The 24,476-nt window shown below is 41.5% G+C and overlaps 1 protein-coding gene across 2 annotated transcripts; it reads right to left on the bottom strand.

Moving 5' to 3' along the window:
- Positions 1-1,066: 1,066 nt before the first annotated feature.
- On the bottom strand, positions 1,067-24,476 carry cldn34a (claudin 34a). Of its 2 annotated transcripts, XM_014149652.2 has the most exons (3): positions 24,340-24,465; positions 4,810-4,866; positions 1,067-2,646 (listed from the first exon to the last, which is right to left on the bottom strand). In XM_014149652.2, exon 3 carries the CDS (start codon positions 2,416-2,418, stop codon positions 1,693-1,695), a length of 726 nt encoding a protein of 241 aa, XP_014005127.1. In that variant the 5' UTR covers positions 2,419-2,646; positions 4,810-4,866; positions 24,340-24,465; the 3' UTR covers positions 1,067-1,692. The 2 variants fall into 2 exon arrangements, with proteins under 2 accessions (XP_014005127.1, XP_045553496.1); XM_045697540.1 differs by lacking the exon at positions 4,810-4,866 and having other exon boundaries at positions 24,340-24,476.

Here is a 24,476-nt window from a genome sequence, read left to right on the forward strand (position 1 = left end):
CAATTAGACCCAACCAAATCATGAGAAAACAAAAAGATAATGACTTGACACATTGGAAAAAATTTACAAAAAAAACAGAGCAAACTAGAATGCTATTTGGCCCTAAACAGAGAGAACACAGAGGCAGAATACCTGACCACTGTAACTGACCCAAACTTTAGGAAAGCTTTGACTCTGTATAGACTCAGTGAGCATAGCCTTGCTATTGAGAGAGGCTGCCGTTGGTAGACCTGGCTCTCAAGAGAAGACAGGCTATGTGCACACTGCAAACAAAATGAGTTGGAAACTGAGCTGCACTTCCTAAACTCCTGCCAAATGTATGACCATATTAGAGACACATATTTCCCTCAGATTTCACAGAACCGCAAAGAATTCCAAAACAAATACCATTTTGATAAACTCCCATATCTATTGAGTGAAAAACCACAGTGTGCCATCACAGCAGCAAGGGTTAGGGTTAGGGTTAGGGTTAGGGTTAAGCCCCTAACCAACAGGTGTAGACCTCACAGTGAAATGCAGACTGACAAGCCCCTAACCAACAACACAGTTCTAAGAGAAATACCTAAAAAAAACAATAAGACAAAAAAGTATGTTTCCCATGCCAATAAAGCCCATTAAATTGAAATTGAAATTGAGAGAGAGAGAGAGCCCTACTTGGACTAAGTTCATTCAGAATACCAAAACTCCAGCTGAGAAATAAAATCTAATCTAATTAAAAAATTAATTTCCCTGGATTAACTCATTTTTTAAGAAGAATCACATAACTAACTCCCACTGAGATTTGTCACAAACAGTATTCCATTCTCAACAGATTACAATTTGACTGCTGCAGTATAAAGGAGTATCACTGTGTGTCTCAAATTCCACACTAATCACTTTATAGTGCACTACTTTTTACATAGCGCTCTGGTCAAAAGTTGTGCTATATTGGGAATAGGGTGCTATAGGGAATAGAGACGCAGCCCCAGAGAGCTGGGTATGAAGTGTTGGCACCACACTGAGAGGTGCTGTAAAGTTAATTTCATTCACGGCAGGGGTCCAACAACAGGAGCAACATAGCAGGAAGTGATTTCAATATAAAAATCAATTTATTATGAAATTATATGCAGTAACAATACAGTACAGCTGACCCATTCTTTTCACTTACATTTTTAAAAAGTTATTTTACACATGATGACATTCCAAGGATTTCATGAACTTTGTCCTGTTCATTTTATTTTATTATTAGCCTTTGTTTAACTGCGGAATCCATTGAGATCAGGGTCTCATTTGTAATGGTGCCCCGAGAACAACAGTTCCAGCAATGTGACCAACAATTCAAGCATGATCACTACAAAATTACAGTTACAACATTTCAAATAAATTAGGTTGCAAATAGATACAATCAATCAAAACAATTCCAGTTTTCATTAGTCACATTTATCAGAGACCAAAATGTAGATCACTGGGTCTATGCTCTTGTCAAAGCTGTACTCTAAACTTCAACGATCATGCTAAAATTATAATATCACAGAGAGAAGGGGTTCTAGGGTTCCCGTGTTTTATGGTTGAATTCTGATTCCCCACCCTTCACCCAAAGTGTGTACTTGCACACTTTCTTGCATGTATTTAACAATGGCAGAAACTCTCTCCAGCCAATGCTTAAACCAATTCTATGCTTTTAAATCCATGACGGGGAGTTTAGAAGTAACCCTAAAAGTCTTCCTCAGCCTGGAAGGCAGGGTTGTCTCCATTCTCTAATATAGACTTTAGTCTTATGGGGGGCTCATGTATAGGGTCCTTGTCATTCTCTCCACTGACTGGCTCAGCCCTGATAACATACCTGTAGCAGAGGAATAGGAGACCGCCGAAGATAAGGAAGATCGAAGCACCAACCCCCATCCAGATAGCTCCGCCCACTTCCTGTCTGAGGGGAGCGGGAGGGAGGTGGAACTCTGGGGGGAATGCTACGGTCTGATTAGTCAGGACAGATTTCACATTCCAGGCTAGAGGGACCAGAAAGCTGACCCCTGTCAGGACGTACAGCCCCCCGGCCCCTGAGAACATCAGTCTGATGAAGTCATGAGTCTTCTGACCAAAATAGATGTTCCTCACTGCGTACGCACCGAGGATGTTTCCCAAGAGTCCAGTGATCACTGCTACCATGATGACCACCTGTGCCACGGAGATCTCCACGGGAACAAACGGGTCGGCAATGCCGATTGGCTGGCAGAACTCTGAGTCGGGTAGAATGTGGCTGTAGAAACACGCCCGCCACACGCCCACCCAGGCCACGCCAGAGGTTACCACGGAGACGTCCTCTATGTACCACAGCCTCCACTCGTTGTAGCCCGCGGTGGCCATGGTCAGGATCCAACCTACACAGCCAATCACTAGGCCCAGGAACTGCCAGTGAACCGTGTGGGCCAGGTACACCATGACCCTGTCAGAGGGTTGGTTACGTCAATGATCTGGGTTTAAGATGGACTCCTGTCTCAGTCCTCCTGCCCACAGCCGGTCAGCTCAAATAGATGGACTCCTGTCTCAGTCCTCCTGCCCACAGCCGGTCAGCTCAAATAGATGGACTCCTGTCTCAGTCCTCCTGCCCACAGCCGGTCAACTCAAATACCACTGCAGAGTTCTGCAGCTTCTCTGGTCCCATGAAACCTGATGAGAGAAACATATTAGATCCACATGTAGTGTACAGCATTTTCCACAGTATATTGCCAAAGGGGCCGATTCAGACTTAGGAAATGTGTCCTACACACTTCTCAGTAGTTGGTATTCAGACTTAACTTATGCAGGCATGTAACACACTCTGCAGGTGGTGCTTCCTTGTACACAATGAATACATTTCATTCAACCTCTGAAAACTCTCCTATTTGCTGGCCAACATATTTTCTTGTGAAGTTTTCATTCAATAGGTTTTCAGTACATTTATCTTAAGCCATCCCTTTAAATACGCTGTACCTTTAATTATAATTTTGTCTACAGACTCACTAGAATATATTGACATCTGGTTTTGAATATTAGGAATCAAAGAAAGAAAGCAATCTATTGTAAATATATGCATATTTGTCTTAGTTTCCACACCAACTGGTAGATTTAAAATAGATTGCAAATTATTTAGGGTTAGGAAAGTATTTATGAACCCTAAACAGATTTCTAGATTTACATATTTCTAGAATTATATTTATAAGCCTTTATGCACAAAATATATTGATGAATAAAAAAATACAGTGGTGTGATTCATCCTGAAAGTTATTCAAGTTCAATCTATTAAATATTTGAAGGTGAAAAAAAGTGTACAATAGGGGTTGAACAATAGTCCTATAAATCTACCCTGATCCTCACTAATGGAACTGTATGACAACGGTCCAGTCGTCATGAACTGTGTGCCAGGATCCAAACAGCCAAGTGTGGTCTATATGCCTGGGCATATAATTAAAACATTCTAGAGACTATATATCAACTCGGTGGGTTCAGCGCTAGAGAAGCCTATAGCTAGGGTCATCAGATTTAATCCCCGCAAATTATGAGGGCATAAAATTACAATTCTGAAAAACAGCACAGCTATTTATAGCCTACTGTACTTCACTGTGGAGAAAATATATGTCATATAGATATGATTTTCAGTTTCCTTCCACATGACTGGTTTGACATTCTTCTTCAGTAATCATAAGGAAAAATCATCTATAACAATGGCTATATTTGTATTTACAAATCCTTTTTCCAAACGGATGACTAATTTACCTAACTCTTATCAATTCATACATTACAGTGTATGAAGAATGGTGTTATTTCTATTGGGAATTGTAGATTTGTAAGAGTAAATACTGCCACCTAGTGGAGAGAAATAACTAATGGAGTAAGACAGGAAATGTAGAAAAACTGAACTTCCAAATTCAAGTGTTGTAGTTATCGGTCTGGCTAGCTGTTAGCTGTTAGCTGTTAGCTGCTAGCTGTTAGCTGTTAGCTGCTAGCTGTTAGCTGCGTTAGCTGCTAGCTGTTAGCAGTTAGCTTCTGCACTCAACATGGAATATCATTTTTGTGATTTAAGTTGTATTTAAGAACATTGTGAGCACAGGTCATCAAGAGACTACTGTTGATTATTCATGTAACACACGAAATCCCTATCTGCATGGGATTATTTTTACTGGGGGAGATAGGGCTGTGTAATTATGTGCACAAACCCAAATTTAAGTCCCATCTGAATCTACCATGTCATTCATTTTTGCATAGCAGTAGAGTAATAATTCCAGCCAGAATAACCTACTGTTTTTCCACTAAGATCCTCTGATAATACTAGAAGCGCGAATCGACATCCCTGTGTTTTGAGAGAAATTTAAGAATTTGACAGGTGCTGGTCAAATTTGAGAAAAAAAACAATAACTGACTTCATAAATTAATGCTTTAAAAAAGTGCTGGGTTTAGCCTATATATGCCTACATGTATCAACTTTCACAGTGAATGCTTTTGCTTATACTGTACGTTTTGTGCCAAAGATATGAACATTGCCAGATGTATCAGTAAAAAAAATAGTGCGGCTATTTAATGCAATCCTTAGATCGCAAAGCAGTATTCCAGCTGAGCTACATTTTTGGAAATGAGAAGTTCACTTTCTCATCCATAGCCTCAAAACACATCTGAAGTGCAAGTGCACTGTTTAGCTCACATCTGCAGGCTCAGGGGCATTTAGGACATCTACTGCGGACCACTAAAATAATGATTATGATCACACTTGCTCAATAAAAATATAATGGGACACTATACCAAAAATGGTTTGGTCTAGGAACTTGGGAACCAAGTTTGAGTGTAGCGTGTTATCACCTGGACATGTTGAAATATCTTCACGCCGAGAATAAAGGCATCGTCATAACGGTCAATCTATTTAAAGAAATAAAACATGTTTTACCTTTAACTAGGCAAGTCAATTAAGAACAAAATTCTTATTTACAATGACGGCCTACCCCGGCTAAACCCGGACAATGCTGGGCCAATTGTGCAACAACCGGCCAATAACGGCCGGTTGTGATACAGCCTGGAATCAAACCAGTGAAATGCTGGTTTGAAATCAAACCAGTGAAATACAAACCAGTGAAATCAAACCAGTGAAATACAACAGTGAAATGCTTACTTACAGGCTCTAACCAATAGTGCAAAAAAGGTATTAGGTGAACAATAGGTAAGTAAAGAAATAAAAACAGTAAAAAGACAGTGAAAAACATTAGCGAGGCTATATACAGTAGCGAGGCTATAAAAGTAGCGAGGCTACATACAGATACCGGTTAGTCAGGCTGATTGAGGTAGTATGTATATGTAGATATGGTTAAAGTGACTATGCATATATGATGAACAGAGAGTAGCAGTAGCGTAAAAGAGGGGTTGGCGAGTGGTGGGTGGCGGGACACAATGCAGATAGCCCTGTTAGCCTACCCTCTGTAGTGCCTTGCGGTCGGAGGCTGAGCAATTGCCATACCAGGCAGTGATGCAACCAGTCAGGATGCTCTCGATGTTGCAGCTGTAGAATCTTCTAGAATGTTGGTGATGTGGACACCAAGGAACTTGAAGCTCTCAACCTGCCCCACTACAGCCCCGTCGATGAGAATGGGGGCGTGCTCAGTACTCCTTTTCCTGTAGTCCACAATCATCTCCTTAGTCTTGGTTACGTTGAGGGATAGGTTGTTATTCTGGCACCACCCAGCCAGGTCTCTGACCTCCTCCCTATAGGCTGTCTCGTCGTTGTCGGTGATCAGGCCTACGACTGTTGTGTCGTCTGCAAACTTAATGATGGTGTTGGAGTCGTGCCTGGCCATGCAGTCGTGGGTGAACAGGGAGTACAGGAGGGGACTGAGCATGCACCCATGGGGGGCTCCGGTATTGAGGCTCAGCGTGGCAGATGTGTTGCTACCTGCCCCCACCACCTGGGGGCGGCCTGTCAGGAAGTCCAGGATCCAGTTGCAGAGGGAGGTGTTTAGTCCCAGGGTCCTTAGCTTAGTGATGAGCTTTGATGAGCTTTGAGTGAACGCTGAGCTGTAGTCAATGAATAGCATTCTCACATAAGTGTTCCTTTTGTCCAGGTGGGAAAGGGCAGTGTGGAGTGCAATAGAGATTGCATCATCTGTGAATCTGTTTGGGCGGTATGCAAACTGGAGTGGATCTAGGGTTTCTGGGATAATGGTGTTGATGTCAGCCATTACCACCCTTTCAAAGCACTTCATGGCTACGGACGTGAGTGCTACGGGTCGGCACAGGGACTCTGGTGGTCTGCTTGAAACATGTTGGTATTACAGACTCAATCAAGGACATGTTGAAAATGTCAGTGAAGACACTTGCCAGTTGGTCAGCACATGCCCGGAGCACACGCCCTGGTAATCCATCTGGCCCCGCAGCCTTGTGTATAATGACCTGTGGGCTAGGCGTGCCTCAAGCGACCCACCAACAACATCCGGTGAAATTGCAGAGCACCAAATTCAAATGACAGAAATCGTAATACTAAACTTTCATGAAATTACAAGTGTCATACATCATTTAACTTCTTGGTGACAGGGGGCAGTATTCGAAAATTCAGATGAATAACGTTCCCAAATTAACCTCTTACATCTAGACGTTCCGCTAGCGGAACACCTGCTCCAATATCCAATGATAGGCGTGACGCGAATTACAAATTCCTCAAAAATACAAAAACTTCCATTTTTCAAACATATGACTATTTCACAGCATTTTAAAGACAAGACTCTCCTTTATCTAACCACACTGTCCGATTTCAAAAAGGCTTTACAGCGAAAGCAAAACATTAGATTATGTCAGCAGAGTACCCAGCCAGAAATAATCCGACACCCATTTTTCAAGCTAGCATATAATGTCACAAAAAACAAAACCACAGCTAAATGCAGCACTAACCTTTGATGATCTTCATCAGATGACACACCTAGGACATTATGTTATACAATACATGCATGTTTTGTTCAATCAAGTTCATATTTATATCAAAAAACAGCTTTTTACATTAGCATGTGACGTTCAGAACTAGCATACCCCCCGCAAACCTCCGGTGAATTTACTAAATTACTCACGATAAACGTTCACAAAAAACATAACAATTATTTTAAGAATTATAGATACAGAACTCCTTTGTGCAATCGAGGTGTCCGATTTTAAAATAGCTTTTCGGTGAAAGCACATTTTGCAATATTCTGAGTAGATAGCCCAGCCATCACTTCTAGCTATTTAGACACCCACCAAGTTTAGCCCTGACCAAACTCCGATTTACTATTACAAAAGTTTGATTACCTTTGGTGTTCTTCGTCAGAATGCACTCCCAGGACTGCTACTTCAATAACAAATGTTGGTTTGGTTCAAAATAATCCATTGTTATATCCAAATAGCGGCGTTTTGTTCGTGCGTTCAAGACACTATCCGAAGTGTAAATAAGGGTCATGAGCATGGCGCATTTCGTGCCAAAAGATTTCTAAATATTCCATTACCGTACTTCGAAGCATGTCAACCGCTGTTTAAAAATCAATTTTTATGCCATTTTTCTCGTAAAAAAGCGATAATATTCCGACCGGGAATCTGCGTTTAGGTAAACAGACGAAAGAAAACAAAGCATGGGGTCGACGCGGGTACGAGCCTGAGTCTCACAGTACTGTGACCAGCCACTACCCAAACGCGCTACTTTTTTTCAGCCAGAGCCTGCAATGCCACGATTCAGCTTTTTGCCGCCTTCTGAGAGCCCATGGGAGCCGTAGGAAGTGTCACGTAACAGCCGAGATCCTCTGTAATGGATAGAGATAATCAAGAAGGGCAAGAAATTGTCAGACAGGGCACTTCCTGCATGGAATCTTCTCAGGTTTTGGCCTGCCAAATGAGTTCTGTTATACTCACAGACACCATTCAAACAGTTTTAGAAACTTTGGAGTGTTTTCTATCCAAAGCTAATAATTATATGCATATTCTAGTTTCTGGGCAGGAGTAATAATCAGATTAAATCGGGTACGTTTTTTATGCGGCTGTGAAAATACTGCCCCCTAGCCATAACAGGTTAAACTGCCTGCTACTCGGGCCCAGAAGGTAGGATATGCATATTATCAGTAGATTTGGATAGAAAACTTTGAAGTTTCTAAAACTGTTTGAATGATGTCTGTGAGTATAACAGAACTCATATGGCAGGCAAAAACCTGAGAAAAAATCCAACCAAATCCAAACTATAGTGTCTGTGGAGTCATTTTGCACTTCCTAAGGCTTCCACTAGATGTCAACAGTCTTTAGAACCTTGTTTCATGCTTCTACTGTTACTGGGGAGAGAATAAGAGCTGTCTCAAGCCTGAGACCAAGGAGTTGTTTACTGCGCAGGTACGCAGGCACGCCGTTCCTTCTTTTTCCTCTGTAATGAATACGCTATTGTCCGGTTGGAATATTATCGAAGATTTATGTTAAAAAGACCCTAAGGATTGATTGTAAACATCGTTTGACATGTTTCTACGAACGGTAATGGAACTTTTTGACTTTGTCTCGGGTTTTGCGCTCGTGCATTATGCCTTTGGATTAGTGATCTGAACGCGCAAAGAAAACTGAGGTATTTGGACATAAATATGGAGTTTAATCGAACAAAACTAACATTTCTTGTGGGAGTCCTGGGAGTGCATTCCAATGAAGATCAGCAAAGGTAAGTGAAGATTTATAATACTATTTCTGAGTTTTGTTGACTCCAGAACTTGGCGGGTAACTGTATAGCTTGCTTTGATGGCTGAGCTCTGTACTCAGAATATTGAACAATGTGCTTTCGCCCTAAAGCTATTTTGAAATCTGACACAGCGGTTGCATTAAGGAGAAGTGTATCTATAATTCTTTCAATAACTTGTCAATTTTATCAACGTTTATGATGAGTAATTTTGTAAATTGGTGTGCTCATTCACCGGAAGTTTTGGAGGCAATACATTTTCTGAACATCACGCGCCAATGTAAAATGGGGTTTATGGATATAAATATTAACTTTATCAAACAAAACATACATGTATTGTGTAACATTGAGTCCTGAGAGTGTCATCTGATGAAGATCATCAAAGGTTAGTGATTCATTTTAGCTGTATTTCTGGTTTTTATAACGCCTCTCCTTGCTTGGAAAATGGCTGTGTGGTTTTTCTTGTTTAGGCGCTGTCCTAACATAATCTAATGTTAGGCTTTCACTGTAAAGCCTTATTATGAGATTTTTGTTGTTTTGAATTTGCCGCCCTGCTATTTCACTGGCTGTTGAATAGTGTGTCCCGCGGGTGGGACACATGTCCCAGAGAGGTTAAAAGATAAACTTCTTGTTAATTCAGCCGCGCTGTCAGATTTCAAAAAGGCTTTACGGCGAAAGCACACCATGCGATTATCTGACGACAGCGCCCCGCACACAAAAGCATTTAAAAACATTTTCCAACCAAGCAGATGCATCGCAAAAATCAGAAATAGCGATAAAATAAATCCCTTACTTTTGAAGATCTTCATCTGGTTGCAATCACAAGGGTCCCTGTTACATAACAAATGGTCATTTTGTTCAATAAAGTCCTTCTTTATATCCCAAAAAAGTATGTTTATTTGGTGCGCTTCATTCAATAATCCCCCGGTTTCCCCTCGATCAAAATGCATACAAAATGAATCCCAAACGTTACCAATAAAAACTTGGTCCAAACATGTCAAACAACGTTCCTACTCAATCCTCAGGTACCCTAATATGTACAGTGGGGGGAAAAAAGTATTTGATCCCCTGCTGATTTTGTACGTTTGCCCACTGACAAAGAAAGGATCAGTCTATAATTTTAATGGTAGGTTTATTTCAACAGTGAGAGATAGAATAACAACAAAAATATTGAGAAAAACGCATGTCAAAAATGTTATAAATTGATTTGCATTTTAATGAGGGAAATAATTATTTGACCCCCTCTCAATCAGAAAGATTTCTGGCTCCCAGGTGTCTTTTATACAGGTAACGAGCTGAGATTAGGAGCACACTCTTAAAGGGAGTGCTCCTAACCGCAGCTTGTTACCTGTAAAAAAAGACACCTGTCCACAGAAGCAATCAATCAATCAGATTCCAAACTCTCCACCATGGCCAAGACCAAAGAGCTCTCCAAGGATATCAGGGACAAGATTGTAGACCTACACAAGGCTGGAATGGGCTACAAGACCATCGCCAAGCAGCTTGGTGAGAAGGTGACAACATTTGGTGCGATTATTCGCAAATGGAAGAAACACAACAGAACTGTCAATATCGCTCGGTCTGGGGCTCCATGCAAGATCACACCTTGTGGAGTTGCAATGATCATAAGAACGGTGAGGAATCAGCCCAGAACTACACGGGAGGATCTTGTCAATGATCTCAAAGCAGCTGGGACCATAGTCACCAAGAAAACAATTGGTAACACACTACGCCGTGAAGGACTGAAATCCTGCAGCGCCCGCAAGGTCCCCCTGCTCAAGAATACATATGCAGGCCCGTCTGAAGTCTGCCAATGAACATCTGAATGACTCAGAGGACAACTGGTGAAAGTGTTGTGGTCAGATGAGACCAAAATGGAGCTCTTTGACATCAACTCAACTCGGCGTGTTTGGAGGAGGAGGAATGCTGCCTATGACCCCAAGAACACCATCCCCACCGTCAAACATGGAGGTGGAAACATTATGCTTTGGGAGTGTTTTTCTGCTAAGGGGACAGGACAACTTCACCGCGTCAAAGGGATGATGGACGGGGCCATGTACCGTCAAATCTTGGGTGAAAACCTCCTTCCCTGAGCCATGGCATTGAAAATGGGTCGTGGATGGGTATTCCACCATGACAATGACCCAAAACACACGGCCAAGGCAACAAAGGAGTGGCTCAAGAAGAAGCATATTAAGGTCCTGTAGTGGCCTAGCCAGTCTCCAGACCTTAATCCCATAGAAAATCTGTGGAGGGAGCTGAAGATTCGAGTTGCCAAACGTCAGCCTCAAAACCTTTATGACTTGGAGAAGATCTGCAAAGAGGAGTGGGACAAAATCCCTCCTGAGATGTGTGCAAACCTGGTGGCAAACTACAAGAAACGTCTGACCTCTGTGATTGCCAACAAGGGTTTTGCCACCAAGTACTAAGTCATGTTTTGCAGAGGTGTCAAATACTTTTTTCCTTAATTAAAATGCAAATAATTTTATATAATTTTTTACATGCATTTTTCTGGATTTTTTTGTTGTTATTCTGTCTCTCACTGTTCAAATAAACCTACTATTACAATTATAGACTGATCATTTCTTTGTAAGTGGGCAAACGTACAAAATCAGCAGGGGATCAAATACTTTTTTCCCCCACTGTAAATAAACAATACAATTTAAGACGGAAAATAGTATATTCAATACCGGAGATAAATAACCAAGTGTGCACCCTCACCGGAGCGCATCACAATCATTTTCCAACCAAGCAGATGCATCACGAAAGTCAGAAATAGCACTAAAATAAATTGCTTACCTTTGAAGATCTTCATCTTTTTGCAATCCCAAATGTCCCAGTTACCCAATGAATGGTTGTTTTGTTCGATAAAGTCCTTCTTTATATCCCAAAAATGTCAGTTTATTTGGCTCGTTTGATTCAGAAATACACCTGTTCCAACTTGCCCAACATGCAAACAAAGGAATGTAAAAAGTAACCTGTATACTTAGTCCAAACATTTCAAACAACATTTCTAAATCCAACCACAGGTACCCTAATATGTAAATAATCGATAAAATTGAAGATGGAGAAAAACAACAAGGAGCGCGCAGTCATTCATGCACACCAAAATACTAGAGTCCTTCTGAGTGTCACTTAGAAAGAATAGTTCTTCATTTAAAAAAAAAAACATTGAAAAATTTCTAAAGACTTGACATCTCGTGGAAGCCATAGGAACTGCAATCTGGTTCCTAATAATTTGGCTTTCCCATAGAAGAGCAATGGAAAAACGAATGACCTCAAAAGAAAATTCCTGGATGGATTGTCCTCGGGTTTCGCCTGCCAAATCAGTTCTGTTATACTCACAGACATTATTTTAACCTCCCTGGGCAAGGCGGGACGCTTGCGTCCCACCTAGCCAACAGCCAGTGGAATCGCGTGGCGCGAAATACAAATACCTCATAAATGCTATAACTTCAATTTCTCAAACATATGACTATTTTACACTATTTTAAAGACAAGACTCTCGTTAATCTAACCACATTGTTCGATTTCAAAAAGGCTTTACAGCGAAAGCAAAACAGATTATGTCAGGAGAGTACCCTTCCAAAAATAATTACACAGCCATTTTCAAAGCAAGCATATATGTCACAAAAACCAAAACCACAGCTAAATGCAGCACTAACCTTTGATGATCTTCATCAGATGACACTCCTAGGACATTATGTTATACAATACATGCATGTTTTGTTCAATCAAGTTCATATTTATATCAAAAAAAAGCTTTTTACATTAGCATGTGATGTTCAGAACTAGCATACCCACCGCAAACTTCCGGTGAATTTACTTAATTACTCACGATTAACGTTCACAAAATACATAACAATTATTTTAAGAACTATAGATACAGAACTCCTTTATGCAATCGCGGTGTCAGATTTTCAAATAGCTTTTCGGCGAAATAACATTTTGCAATATTCTGAGTAGATAGCTCGGCCATCACAGGCTAGCTATTTTGACACCCACCAAGTTTGGTGCTCACTAAACTCAGATTTACTATTAGAAAAATTGGTTTACCTTTGCTGTTCTTCATCAGAATGCACTCCCAGGACTTCTACTTCAACAACAAATGTTGTTTTGGTTCCAAATAATCCATAGTTATATTGAAATAGCTCCGTTTTGTTCGTGCGTTCAGGTCACTATCCGAAGGGTGACTCGCGAGCGCATTTCATGACAAAAAATTCAAAATATTCCATTACCGTACTTCGAAGCATGTCAAACGCTGTTTAAAATCAATTTTTATGCTATTTTTCTCGTAAAATAGCGATAATATTCCAACCGGGTGACGTTGTATTCATTCAAAGGCTGAAAGAAAAAAATTGAGAATTCTCATGAACGCGCATCTCCAGTGTCACTGTTCCCAGGCTGACCACTAACAAAATCTCCTGCTGTTCTTCGCCCAGAGACAGCAGACACCTCATTCCACTTTCTGGCGCCTTCTGAGAGCCAATGGAAGCCTTAGAAAATGTCACGTTAGAGCACAGATGTTGTATTTTTGATAGAGATGCAACAGAAGGAAAACAAATTGTCAGACAGGGCACTTCCTGTATGGAATCTTCTCAGGTTTTGGCCTGCCATATGAGTTTTGTTATACTCACAGACACCATTCAAACAGTTTTAGAAACTTTAGAGTGTTTTCTATCCAAATCTACTAATTATATGCATATTCTCATTTCTGGGCAGGAGTAGTAACCAGATTAAATCGGGTACGTTTATTATCCGGCCGTGAAAATACTGCCCCCTATACCATAACAGGTTAACCTGTTGGGGCTAGGGGGCAGTATATGCACGGCCGGATAAAAAAAACGTACGCGATTTAAACTGCTTACTACTCTTGCCCAGAAACGGAGAATATGTTAGTGCTGCATTTAGCTGTGGTTTTGGTTTTTGTGACATATACGCTTGCTTTGAAAATGGCTGTGTGATTATTTTTGGCAGGGTACTCTCCTGACATAATCTAATGTTTTGCTTTCGCTGTAAAGCCTTTTTGAAATCGGACAATGTGGTTAGATTAACGAGAGTCTTGTCTTTAAAATAGTGTAAAATAGTCATATGTTTGAGAAATTGAAGTTATAGCATTTTTGAGGTATTTGTATTTCGCGCCACACGATTCCACTGGCTGTTGACTAGAACAGCCCATAGAAGTTAATCAGAAGCAGCTACAAAGTTGTTCCTCTTCGTGCCTGAGATGAGCCAAAAAGCTTTATGATGGCCGTGATGACTAGAACAGAGACCGTCCCCGTGATGGCCGTGACGACTAGAACAGAGACTGTCCCCCTGATGGCCGTGATGACTAGAACAGAGACTGTCCCCGTGATGGCCGTGACGACTAGAACAGAGACCGTCCCGTGATGGCCGTGACGACTAGAACAGAGACTGTCCCCGTGATGGCCGTGACGACTAGAACGGAGACTGTCCCCGTGATGGCCGTGATGACTAGAACAGAGACTGTCCCCGTGATGGCCGTGACGACTAGAACAGAGACTGTCCCCGTGATGGCCGTGACGACTAGAACGGAGACTGTCCCCGTGATGGCCGTGATGACTAGAACAGAGACTGTCCCCGTGATGGCCGTGACGACTAGAACAGAGACCGTCCCGTGATGGCCGTGACGACTAGAACAGAGACTGTCCCCGTGATGGCCGTGACGACTAGAACGGAGACTGTCCCCGTGATGGCCGTGATGACTAGAACAGAGACTGTCCCCGTGATGGCCGTGACGACTAGAACAGAGACTGTCCCCGTGATGGCCGTGACGACTAGAACAGAGACGTCCCATGATGGCCGTGATGACTAGAACAGAGACTGTCCCCGTGATGGCCGTGATGACAAGAACAGAGACGTCCCGTGATGGCCGTGATGACAAGAACAGAGACTGTCCCCGTGATGGCTGTGACGACTAGAACAGACTGTCCCCGTGATGGCCGTGACGACTACAACAGAGACGTTCCGTGATGGCCGTGATTACTAGAACAGACTGTCCCCGTGATGGCCGTGACGACTAGAACAGACTGTCCCCGTGATGGCCGTGATTACTAGAACAGACTGTCCCCGTGATGGCCGTGATTACTAGAACAGACTGTCCCCGTGATGGCCGTGATGACTAGAACAGAGACTGTCCCCGTGATGGCCGTGACGACTAGAACAGAGACTGTCCCCGTGATGGCCGTGACGACTAGAACAGAGACGTCCCGTGATGGGCGTGACGACTAGAACAGAGACGTCCCGTGATGGGCGTGACGACTAGAACAGACTGTCCCCGTGATGGCCGTGATGACAAGAACAGAGACTGTCCCCGTGATGGCCGTGACGACTAGAACAGAGACTGTCCCCGTGATGGGCATGACGACTACTATACATTTTACTATACATTTATAAATAAGTGAACATTGAGGAATTATCCAAAGGATTATGATGTTCTGGTAAAAAAAGTGAAGGTTTAATTTTCTCCATGGCTCAGGTGGCCGTGGACACAAGGCTCTTTGGCTCATCTCAGTCACGAAGACGAAGGCTGACTGGTAAAGGTTGAAATCGATCTGTTAAAATTAATAAATGACAAACTGGGTATACTTGAATTAGTCAGTAAGGATAAAAGAGTTGAAGGCAAGCCTCGAGATGAGTGATGAAAAAACTGCGACATTGGAAAAGGAAACAAACAAGCTATAGGGACAATCAATAGGTGCCGGGGCGGCAGCGTAGCCTAGTGGTTAGAGCGTTGGACTAGTAACCAGCAGGTAGCCTAGTGGTTAGAGCGTTGGACTAGTAACCGAAAGGTTGCAAAATCGAATCCCCGAGCTGACAAGGTACAAATCTGTCTTTTTGCCCCTGAACAAGGCAGTTAACCCACTGTTCCTAGGCCGTCATTGAAAATGAGAATTTGTTCTTATCTGACTTGCCTAGTTAAATAAAGGTAAAAAAAGCCAAGGTGAATGAACTTAAAAAGGAGAAGCCTTACTTGACATACAGACTATGTGCACGAGTTCCCTTCCCTAGCTAAATTGTTTGGTGTTTTTGCAAGTGGTTTTACCTAAGTTATTTGGTTGCTCCAAGTATCTGAGACTTTGACAACTTGAGCTCAATTGGTTAGGTGGTAGCTAGCTAATTTAATATTAGCTGGCTAGCTAACTACGTTTGGACATAAGTAGTAACGTTAGCTGCCTAACATGCTTACATTTCATACATTTTTTCCCGTACTGGTCCCCCGTGGGAATCGAACCCACAACCCTGGTGTTGCAAACACCATGCTCTAACCCTAGCCACAATAACGATTAGCCAGCCACAATAGTTGGTTTTGCGGTTTGCCTTCAAAATAAAAGTCCCTTAGTCAAACTGATGGAAACTGATTCAAATTGTGGCATCGTGCCATATTTCAGCCAAATAATCCTAAACAACATTGGAATACTATAATATAATTGTGTTTATGTACAGTATGTACAGAATGTGAAATGTTTCATAGTGAAACACTATCAATACTCCTTATGCACCTTTTCAGGTACTACTAACACTTTTGCCATCTTATAACAACTGCTCAACTCACTTCAACATTTACCAACAATGAACAACAGTACCTAGCTTGAGCCCAGGCATTGCTGCTTGCAGCTTTAATTGTGATCGAAGTTGAAGAACATGTGAATACAAGAGATTACGCCTGACAATTCATGTAACACACTAAGTGTTCTAAATCTTTTTCCACTAGGAATTGACAGGTGCCCGACCTTATTAATACATTTCTTACATTTAACATTTTTGTCATTTAGCAGAGGCTCTTACCCAGAGCGACTTGCAATTAGTGCATTCATCTTAAGATGGCTAGGTGAGACAACACATCACAATCATATCAAGTACATTTTCCCTCAACAAAGTATTTATCAGCAAAGTCAGTGGTAGTGGGAAAAGAGAAGGGCCTCGGCGGGGTTGTGAGATTGTTTTTTACAATATTGCAGACATGCAGAGAATGTTGGGTTACTTCTAAGTAACTTTGGGTTACTCTTAAGTGATCATCTTCGACATTGTGTCCTTACACTATAGAGCTTTGCATTGGTATGAATTGAGGCCTGCCTGTACAGCGGGGTCTGGAATTATTGACACCCTTGATAAAGATGAGACATTATGATAAAAGTATAAAATAAAACATTTTAATACTGAGATTTATTGTCTGCTTGGACTCAAGAGATAAGTATGGTTGTGTTAATCATTTTGTAGGCAGGCGTGTTCTTTTGTTGAATCCATTTGCAATTTTGACGGTGTAATATACAGTGCCTCCAGAAAGTATTCATACCCCTTATTCCACATGTTGTTGTTACAGCCAGCAGCGTACCACCCTGCAGCCCACTGCTGACTTACTTCTGAAGCTAAGCAGGGTTGGTCCTGGATGGGAGACCAGATTTTGCTGGAAGTGGTGTTGGAGGGCCAGTAAGAGGCACCCTTTCCTCTGATCTTTTTTTATATATAAAAACCGCCCCAGGGCAGTTTTTGGGGACATTGCCCTGTGTAGTGTGCCATCTTTCGGATGGGACGTTAAACGGGTGTACTGACTCTCTGTGGTCACTATAGATCCCATGGCACTTATCTTAAGAGTCAGGGTGTTAACACCGGTGTTCTGGCTGAATTCCCAATCTGGCCCTCATACCATCACGGTCACCTAATCATCCCCAGCTTACAATTGGCTCATTCATCCCCCTCCTCTCCCCTGTAACTATTCCCCAGGTCGTTGCTGTAAATGAGAATATGTTCTCAGTCAACTGACCTGTTAAAATAACAGTTAAATTATATTCATACAAAATCTCAAAATTAAAGAAAAGTCTCACCCATCTACACACAAAACCCCATAATGACAGAGTGAAAACATGTTTAGAAACTTTTGCAAATTGATAATGAAATACAGATTTACAGATCTAATTTACATAAATATGCACACCCCTGAGTCTATATGTTAGAATCACCTTTGGCAGCGATTACAGCTGTGAGTCTTTCTAGGTAAGTTTCTAAAGTCTCTGCACTGGCTGCCTGTGAGCTTTAGAATTAATTTTAAGATTCTTCTATTGGTTTTTAAATAAATCCACGATTGTGCACCCCAATACATGTCAGATATGCTTTAAATTGTGTACCCAGTAGGTCCCTCAGGTCCTCTGGCAGTGGCCTTTTAACTGTCCCAAAGCCTAGGACCAAGAGGCATGGAGAGGCAGCCTTTAGTTACTATGGGCCCCCAGCCTTTAGTTACTATGCCCCCAGCCTTTAGTTACTATGCCCCCAGCCTTTAGTTACTATGGCCCCAGCCTTTAGTTACTATGCCCCCAGCCTTTAGTTACTATGCCCCCAGCCTTTAGTTACTATGGCCCCAGCCTCTGGAATAGCCTGCCAGAGAACCTGAGAGGGGCCGAAACGGTGGACATTTAAACAAATATTTTTAGCTTTGCTTTTCCTGGGTGATTTTTAGTCCTTCAGTTATTGTCACTCTTTTGTTTTTTATCCTCTTATGTTTGTTGTGTAGTAAATATTTCATTTTTTATTTTAATTTTGTATTCGTTTTTTTCCTGTGAAGCACGTTGTGTTACATTCCATGTCTGAAATGTGTTGTACGAATAAATCTTCATTTTCTCACCTGGATTGTACAATATTTGAAAATTATTAAAAAAATTATTTAGAAACTCTGTCAAGTTGGTTGTTCATCATTGCTGGACAGCCATTTTCAAATCTTTCCATAGATTTTCATGCCAATTTAAGTCAAAACTATAACTAGGCCACTCAGTAACATTCAATGTTGTCATGGTAAGCAACTACAGAGTAGATTTGGCCTTGTCTTTTAGCTTATTGTCCTGCTGAAAGGTGAATTCATCTCCAGAGTAGATTTGGCCTTGTCTTTTAGCTTATTGTCCTGCTGAAAGGTGAATTCATCTCCAGTGTAGATGTGGCCTTGTCTTTTAGCTTATTGTCCTGCTGAAAGGTGAATTTGTGTCCCAGCGTCTGTTGGAATGCAAACTTAAACAGGTTTTCACCTAGGATTGTGCCTGTGCTTCGCTCTATTCCGTTTCACTCTAATCCCTAGTCCTTGCCGATGACAAGCATAACCATAACATGATGCAGCCACCACCATGCTTGAAAATATGAAGAGTGGTACTCAGTGATGTGTTGTGTTGGATTTGCCCCAAACATAACACTTTGTATTCAGGACATAAAGTGAATTTCTTTGCCACATTTCTTGAAGTTTTACTTTAGTGCCTTGTTGCAAACAGGATGCATGTTTTGGAATATTTTATTCTATACAGGCTTCCTTCTTTTCACTCTGTCAACTAGGTTAGTATTGTAGAGTAACTACAATGTTGTTGATCCATCCTCAGTTTTATCCTATCACAGCCATGAAACTCAAAAATGTTTAAAGTCACCAATGGCCCCATGGTGAAATCCCTGAGCAATTTCCTTCCTCGCCGGTAACTGAGTAAGGAATGATGCCTGTATCTTTGTATTGACTATTGATACACCATCCAAAGTGTAATTATTAACTACACCATGCTCAAAGGGATATTCAATGTCATTTTTTTTACCCATCTACCAGTAAGTGTCCTTCTTTGTGTGGCATTGGGAAATCTCCCGGGTCTTTGTGGTTGAATCTGTGTTTGAAATTCACTGTTTGACTCATAATTGTATGTGTGGGGTACAGAGATGAGGTATTCATTCAAAATTCACCTTAAACACTATTATTGCACACATAATGAGTCCATGCAACTTGTGTGGCTTATTAAGCAATTTTTTACTCCTGAACTTATTTAGGCTTGCCATAAAAAAAGGGATTGAAATCTTATTGACTCAAGACAATTTAGCTTTCATTTTTAAATCATTTTGTAAAATGTTCTACAAACATAATTCCACTATGACATTATGGGGTATTGTGTATAGCCAGTGAGACAAAATATAAATGTAATCAATTTTAAATTCAGGCTGTAACCCAACAAAATTTGCAAAATGTCTAGGGGTGTATTTTGTACTGTATTTGTATTTATTATGGATCCCTATTAGCATCTGCCAAAGCAGCAGCTACTCTTCCTGTTGTCCAGCAAAATTAAGGCAGTTTATACAATTGTAAACATATTACAATACATTCACAGATTTCACAACACATTGTGTGCCCTCAGGCCCCTACTCCACCACATATCTACAGTACTAAATCCATGAGTATGTTATCATTTGTGTGTGTATGCATGTGTCTGTGCCTGTGTTTGTGTTGCTTCACAGTCCCCGCTGTTCCATAAGGTGTATTTTTATCTGTTTTTAAATCTGATTCTACTGCTGCATCAGTTACCTGATGTGGAATAGAGTTCCATGTAGTCATGGCTCTATGTAGTACTGTGCGCCTCCCATAGTCTGTTCTGGACTTGGGGACTGTGAAGAGACCTCTGGTGGCATGTCTTGTGGGGTATGGATGGGTGTCTGAGCTGTGTCCCAGTAGTTTAAACAGACAGCTCGGTGCATTCAACATGTCAATCAATACCTTTCATAAATAAAAGTAGTGATGAAGTCAATATATCCTCTACTTTCAGCCAGGATAGATTGACATGCATATTATTAATATTTGCTATCTGTGTATATCCAAGGGTCAGCCGTGCTGCCCTGTTCTGAGCCAACTGCAATTTTCCTAAGTCCTTTTTTGTGGCACCTGACCACACGACTGAATAGTAGTCAAGGTGCGACAAAACTAGGGCCTGTAGGACCTGCCTTGTTGATAGTGTTGTTAAGAAGGTAGAAACTAGGGCCTGTAGGACCTGCCTTGTTGATAGTGTTGTTAAGAAGGTAGAAACTAGGGCCTGTAGGACCTGCCTTGTTGATAGTGTTGTTAAGAAGATAGAAACTAGGGCCTGTAGGACCTGCCTTGTTGATAGTGTTGTTAAGAAGGTAGAAACTAGGGCCTGTAGGACCTGCCTTGTAGATAGTGTGGTTAAGAAGGTAGAAACTAGGGCCTGTAGGACCTGCCTTGTTGATAGTTGGATTATGTTTGAGAGGCTTCCATTAAAGAACACCCTTTGTGTTCTGTTAGATAAGTAACTCTATCCACATCATAGCAGTAGCAGCATAGCCGTAACACATGTTTTTCCAGCAACAGACTATGATCGATAATGTCAAAAGCTGCAATGAAGTCTAACAAGACAGCCCCCACAATCATTTTATCATCAATTTCTCTCAGCCAATCATAAGTCATCTGTGTAAGTGCTGTGCTTGTTGAGTGTCCTTCACTATAAGCATGCTGAAATTCTGTTGTCAATTTGTTTATTGTGAAATAGCATTGTATCTGGTCAAACACCATTTTTTCCAGAAGTTTATTAATGGTTGGTAACAGGCTGATTGGTCGGCTATTTGAGCCAGTAAAGGGGGCTTTGCTTTTCTTGAGTTGCGGAATGACTTTAGCTTCCCTCCAGGCCTGAGGGCACACACTCTCTAGTAGGCTTAAATTGAAGATGTGGCAAATAGGAGTGGCAATACCGTCTGCTATTATCCTCAGTAATTTTCCATCCAGATTGCCAGACCCTGGTGGTTTGTCATTGTTGATAGACAACAATCATTTTTTCACCTCTTTCACACTGACTTTACGGAATTCAAATGTACAATTCTTGTCTTTCATAATTTGGTCCAAAATACTTGGATGTGTAGTGTCAGCATTTGTTGCTGGCATGTCATCCCTAAGTTTGCTTATCTTGCCAATGAAAAAGTCATTAAAGTAGTTTGCAATATCAGTGGACTTTGTGATGAATGAACCATCTGATTCAATGAATGATGGAGCCGACTTGGCTTTTTACTAGCATTCTTTATATCATTTCTTTGTTTCATAGCATAGTTTATTTTTATTTTTATTTAGTTTATTCACATGATTTCTTAATTTGCAGTACGTTTGCCAATCAGTTGGGCAGCCAGACTTAATTGCCATACCTTTTGCCTCATCCCTCTCAATACTTTCTGAAGGCACTGTAGTTTTGATGAATGTATTTATGTTTTGAAAAGGTCACAGAGTTCGGTTTCTAGTGAAGTCTGTTTAGAAAATTGACAACATTGTTAAAAAAATGCTTGTACGCGATTGAGAAAAAGTGAAGGTCAGAATGCACATCTGTAGACACACCTATGCCGCTCCTGTCACGTCCTGACCAGTAAAGGGGTTATTTGTTATTGTAGTTTGGTCAGGACATTGCAGGGGGTGTTTGTTTAGAGTGTTTCAGAGTTTGTTGGGCTATGTTATTATGTAAGAGGGGTGTTTGTTTAGAGTGTTCTGGGGTTTTCGGTCTATGTTCTAGGTTATTGTTTTTCTATGTTCAGTCTAGTTTTCCAACTTCTATGTTTAGGGTTTGTTGATTGGCCTTCAATTGGAGGCAGCTGTTCCTCGTTGCCTCTGATTGAAGGTCATATGTATAGGGGTGTTTGTGCTGTGGGGGGTTGTGTGTACTTGTCTCCTGTTTTTTTTTTTTTGTCTGTGCACCTGACAGCAATGTTTAGTCTAGTTTGTTGTTTTGTAAATGTGTTTCTTTTGTTTTTCCTTCTTTTAATAAAATTAAAGAAGATGAGTTTACACGTTCCCGCTGCACCTTGGTCCAATCCTTACGACACCCGTTACAGCACCTCAATTTCTGTGATATCCACCCCAAACTGTTAGCTGGCTAGCACGTGCGTTGCCCCATCCTTCAGTTCAAGGTCAGAATAGAGAAAAGGGGATAAAAAAGGAATTAAGTTCCATTTATGCATCTGAATTCCCCCATAGAAGGATGGTACAACAGACATACAATAATATACATTAAGATGAGTTTTACATTGAATACTGTTGCCTTTCCAAATATGAATAATGTTGCCTTTCCACATATGAATGTCTTCCTATGATAAACAGAGACCACTTAAAAGACTGCTTAAAAACTAGAGGCTCCATGAGATACTAGAGATTACACTGCCTGCCAAGCAGAAACCCTCTGCACTTTAACAGGGTTAGGGTTAGGGTTACCTGACAGGTGTTGCATATCAAGAAGCTGATTAAACAGCATTTTACTAGGCAAGTCAGTTAAGAACAAATTCTTATTTTCAATGACGGCCTAGGAACAGTGGGTTAACTGCCTTGTTCAGGAGCAGATTGACAGATTTGTACCTAGTCAGCTCGGGGATTCGATCTTGCACCTTTTCGGTTACTAGTCCAATGCTCTAACCACTAGGGTACGCTGCCGCCCGAACATGATCACTACACAGGTGCACCTTGTCCTGGGGACAATAAAAGGCCACTAAAATGTGCAGTTTTGTTACACAGCACAATGCCACAGATGTCTAAAGTTGAGCGAGAGTGCAAATGGCATTCTGACTGCAGAAATGTCCACCAGAGCTGTTGCCAGAAAATTGAATGTTCATTTATTTACCATAAGCTGCTTCCAACATTGTTTTAGAGAACTTGGCAGTACATCCAACCAACCTCACAACATTTGTATTTATTTAACCTTTAACCAGGCAAGTTGGTTAAGAACAATTTTTTATTTACAATGACGGCCTAGGAACAGTGGGTTAACTGCCTTGTTCAGAGGCAGAACGACAGATTTTTACCTTGTCAGCTCGGGGATTCAATCTAGCAACCTTTCGGTCACTGGCCCAACACTAACTTCTAGGCTACCTGCCGCCCCAGCCGACCACATGTAACCACGCCAGCTCAGGTCCTCCACATCCGGCTTCTTCATCTGCGGGATCGCCTGAGACTAGCCACCCGGACAGCTGATAAAACTGTGGGTTTGCACAACTGAGGAATTTCTGCACAAACGTCAGAAAGCGTCTCAGGGAACCTCATCTGCGTGCTCGTCGTCCTCACCAGGATCTTGACTTGACTGCAGTTCAGCATCATCGAGCGGTTTGCTGATGTCAATGTTGTGAACAGAGTGCCCCATGGTGGGGTTATGGTATGGGCGATATCCTGAGGCCTATTGTCATGTCATTCATCTGCCTCCGTCACCTCATGTTTCAGCATGATAATGCATGGCCCCATGTCGCAAGGATCTGTACATATTTCTTGGAAGCTGAAAATGTCCCAGTTCTTCCATGGCTTGCATACTTACCAGACATGTCACCCATTGAGCATGTTTGGAATGCTCTGGATCGATGTGTACGACAGCGTATTTCAGTTCCTGCCAATATCCAGCAACTTCACACAGCCATTGAAGTGGAGTGGGACAACATTCCACAGGTCACAATCAACAGCCTGATTAACTCTACGTGAAGGAGATGTGTCGCTCTGCATGAGGCAAATGGTGGTCACACCAGATACTGACTGGTTTTCTGATCCACGCCCCTAACTTTTTTTTTTTTACGGTATCTGTGACCAACAGATGCATGTCTGTATTCCCAGTCATGTGAAATCCATAGATTTGGTCCTAATTAATATTTTTAAATTGACTGATTTCCCTATATAAAGTGTAACTCAGTAAAATCCTTGAAATTGTTGCGTTTATATTTTTGTTCAGTTCAGTGTATAATTAAGAGTGGAAAACATTCACTAAACTACAACTGACAATTGCTGACAGAATCATTTTCTCAGTCTGCCTTTAATGACTTTGAGTTAAACATTGATATGGTAGGTATTTACTGTATTGTATCTCAAATGTAAATGTAAATACAAACTAAAACTCATCAAAACTCACACAGGTGATATAAGTCTGCAGTAAGAAACGCTAGGCCTCCTGCAGCTCCTGGATGAAATGACCACAGATGAGATGCTTCACTGCTGCTGTTCAATCCCTGTCAACCCCAGTCAGACTAAATACCTGTTAAACTATAG

The sequence above is a fragment of the Salmo salar genome, chromosome ssa16, assembly GCF_905237065.1.
Source record: "Salmo salar chromosome ssa16, Ssal_v3.1, whole genome shotgun sequence".
Classification (NCBI taxonomy): domain Eukaryota; kingdom Metazoa; phylum Chordata; class Actinopteri; order Salmoniformes; family Salmonidae; genus Salmo; species Salmo salar.

Excerpts from the sequence above, each read along its gene's own strand:
- cldn34a (XM_045697540.1), bottom strand. The coding sequence starts at position 2,418 with ATGGTGTACCTGGCCCACACGGTTCACTGGCAGTTCCTGGGCCTAGTG.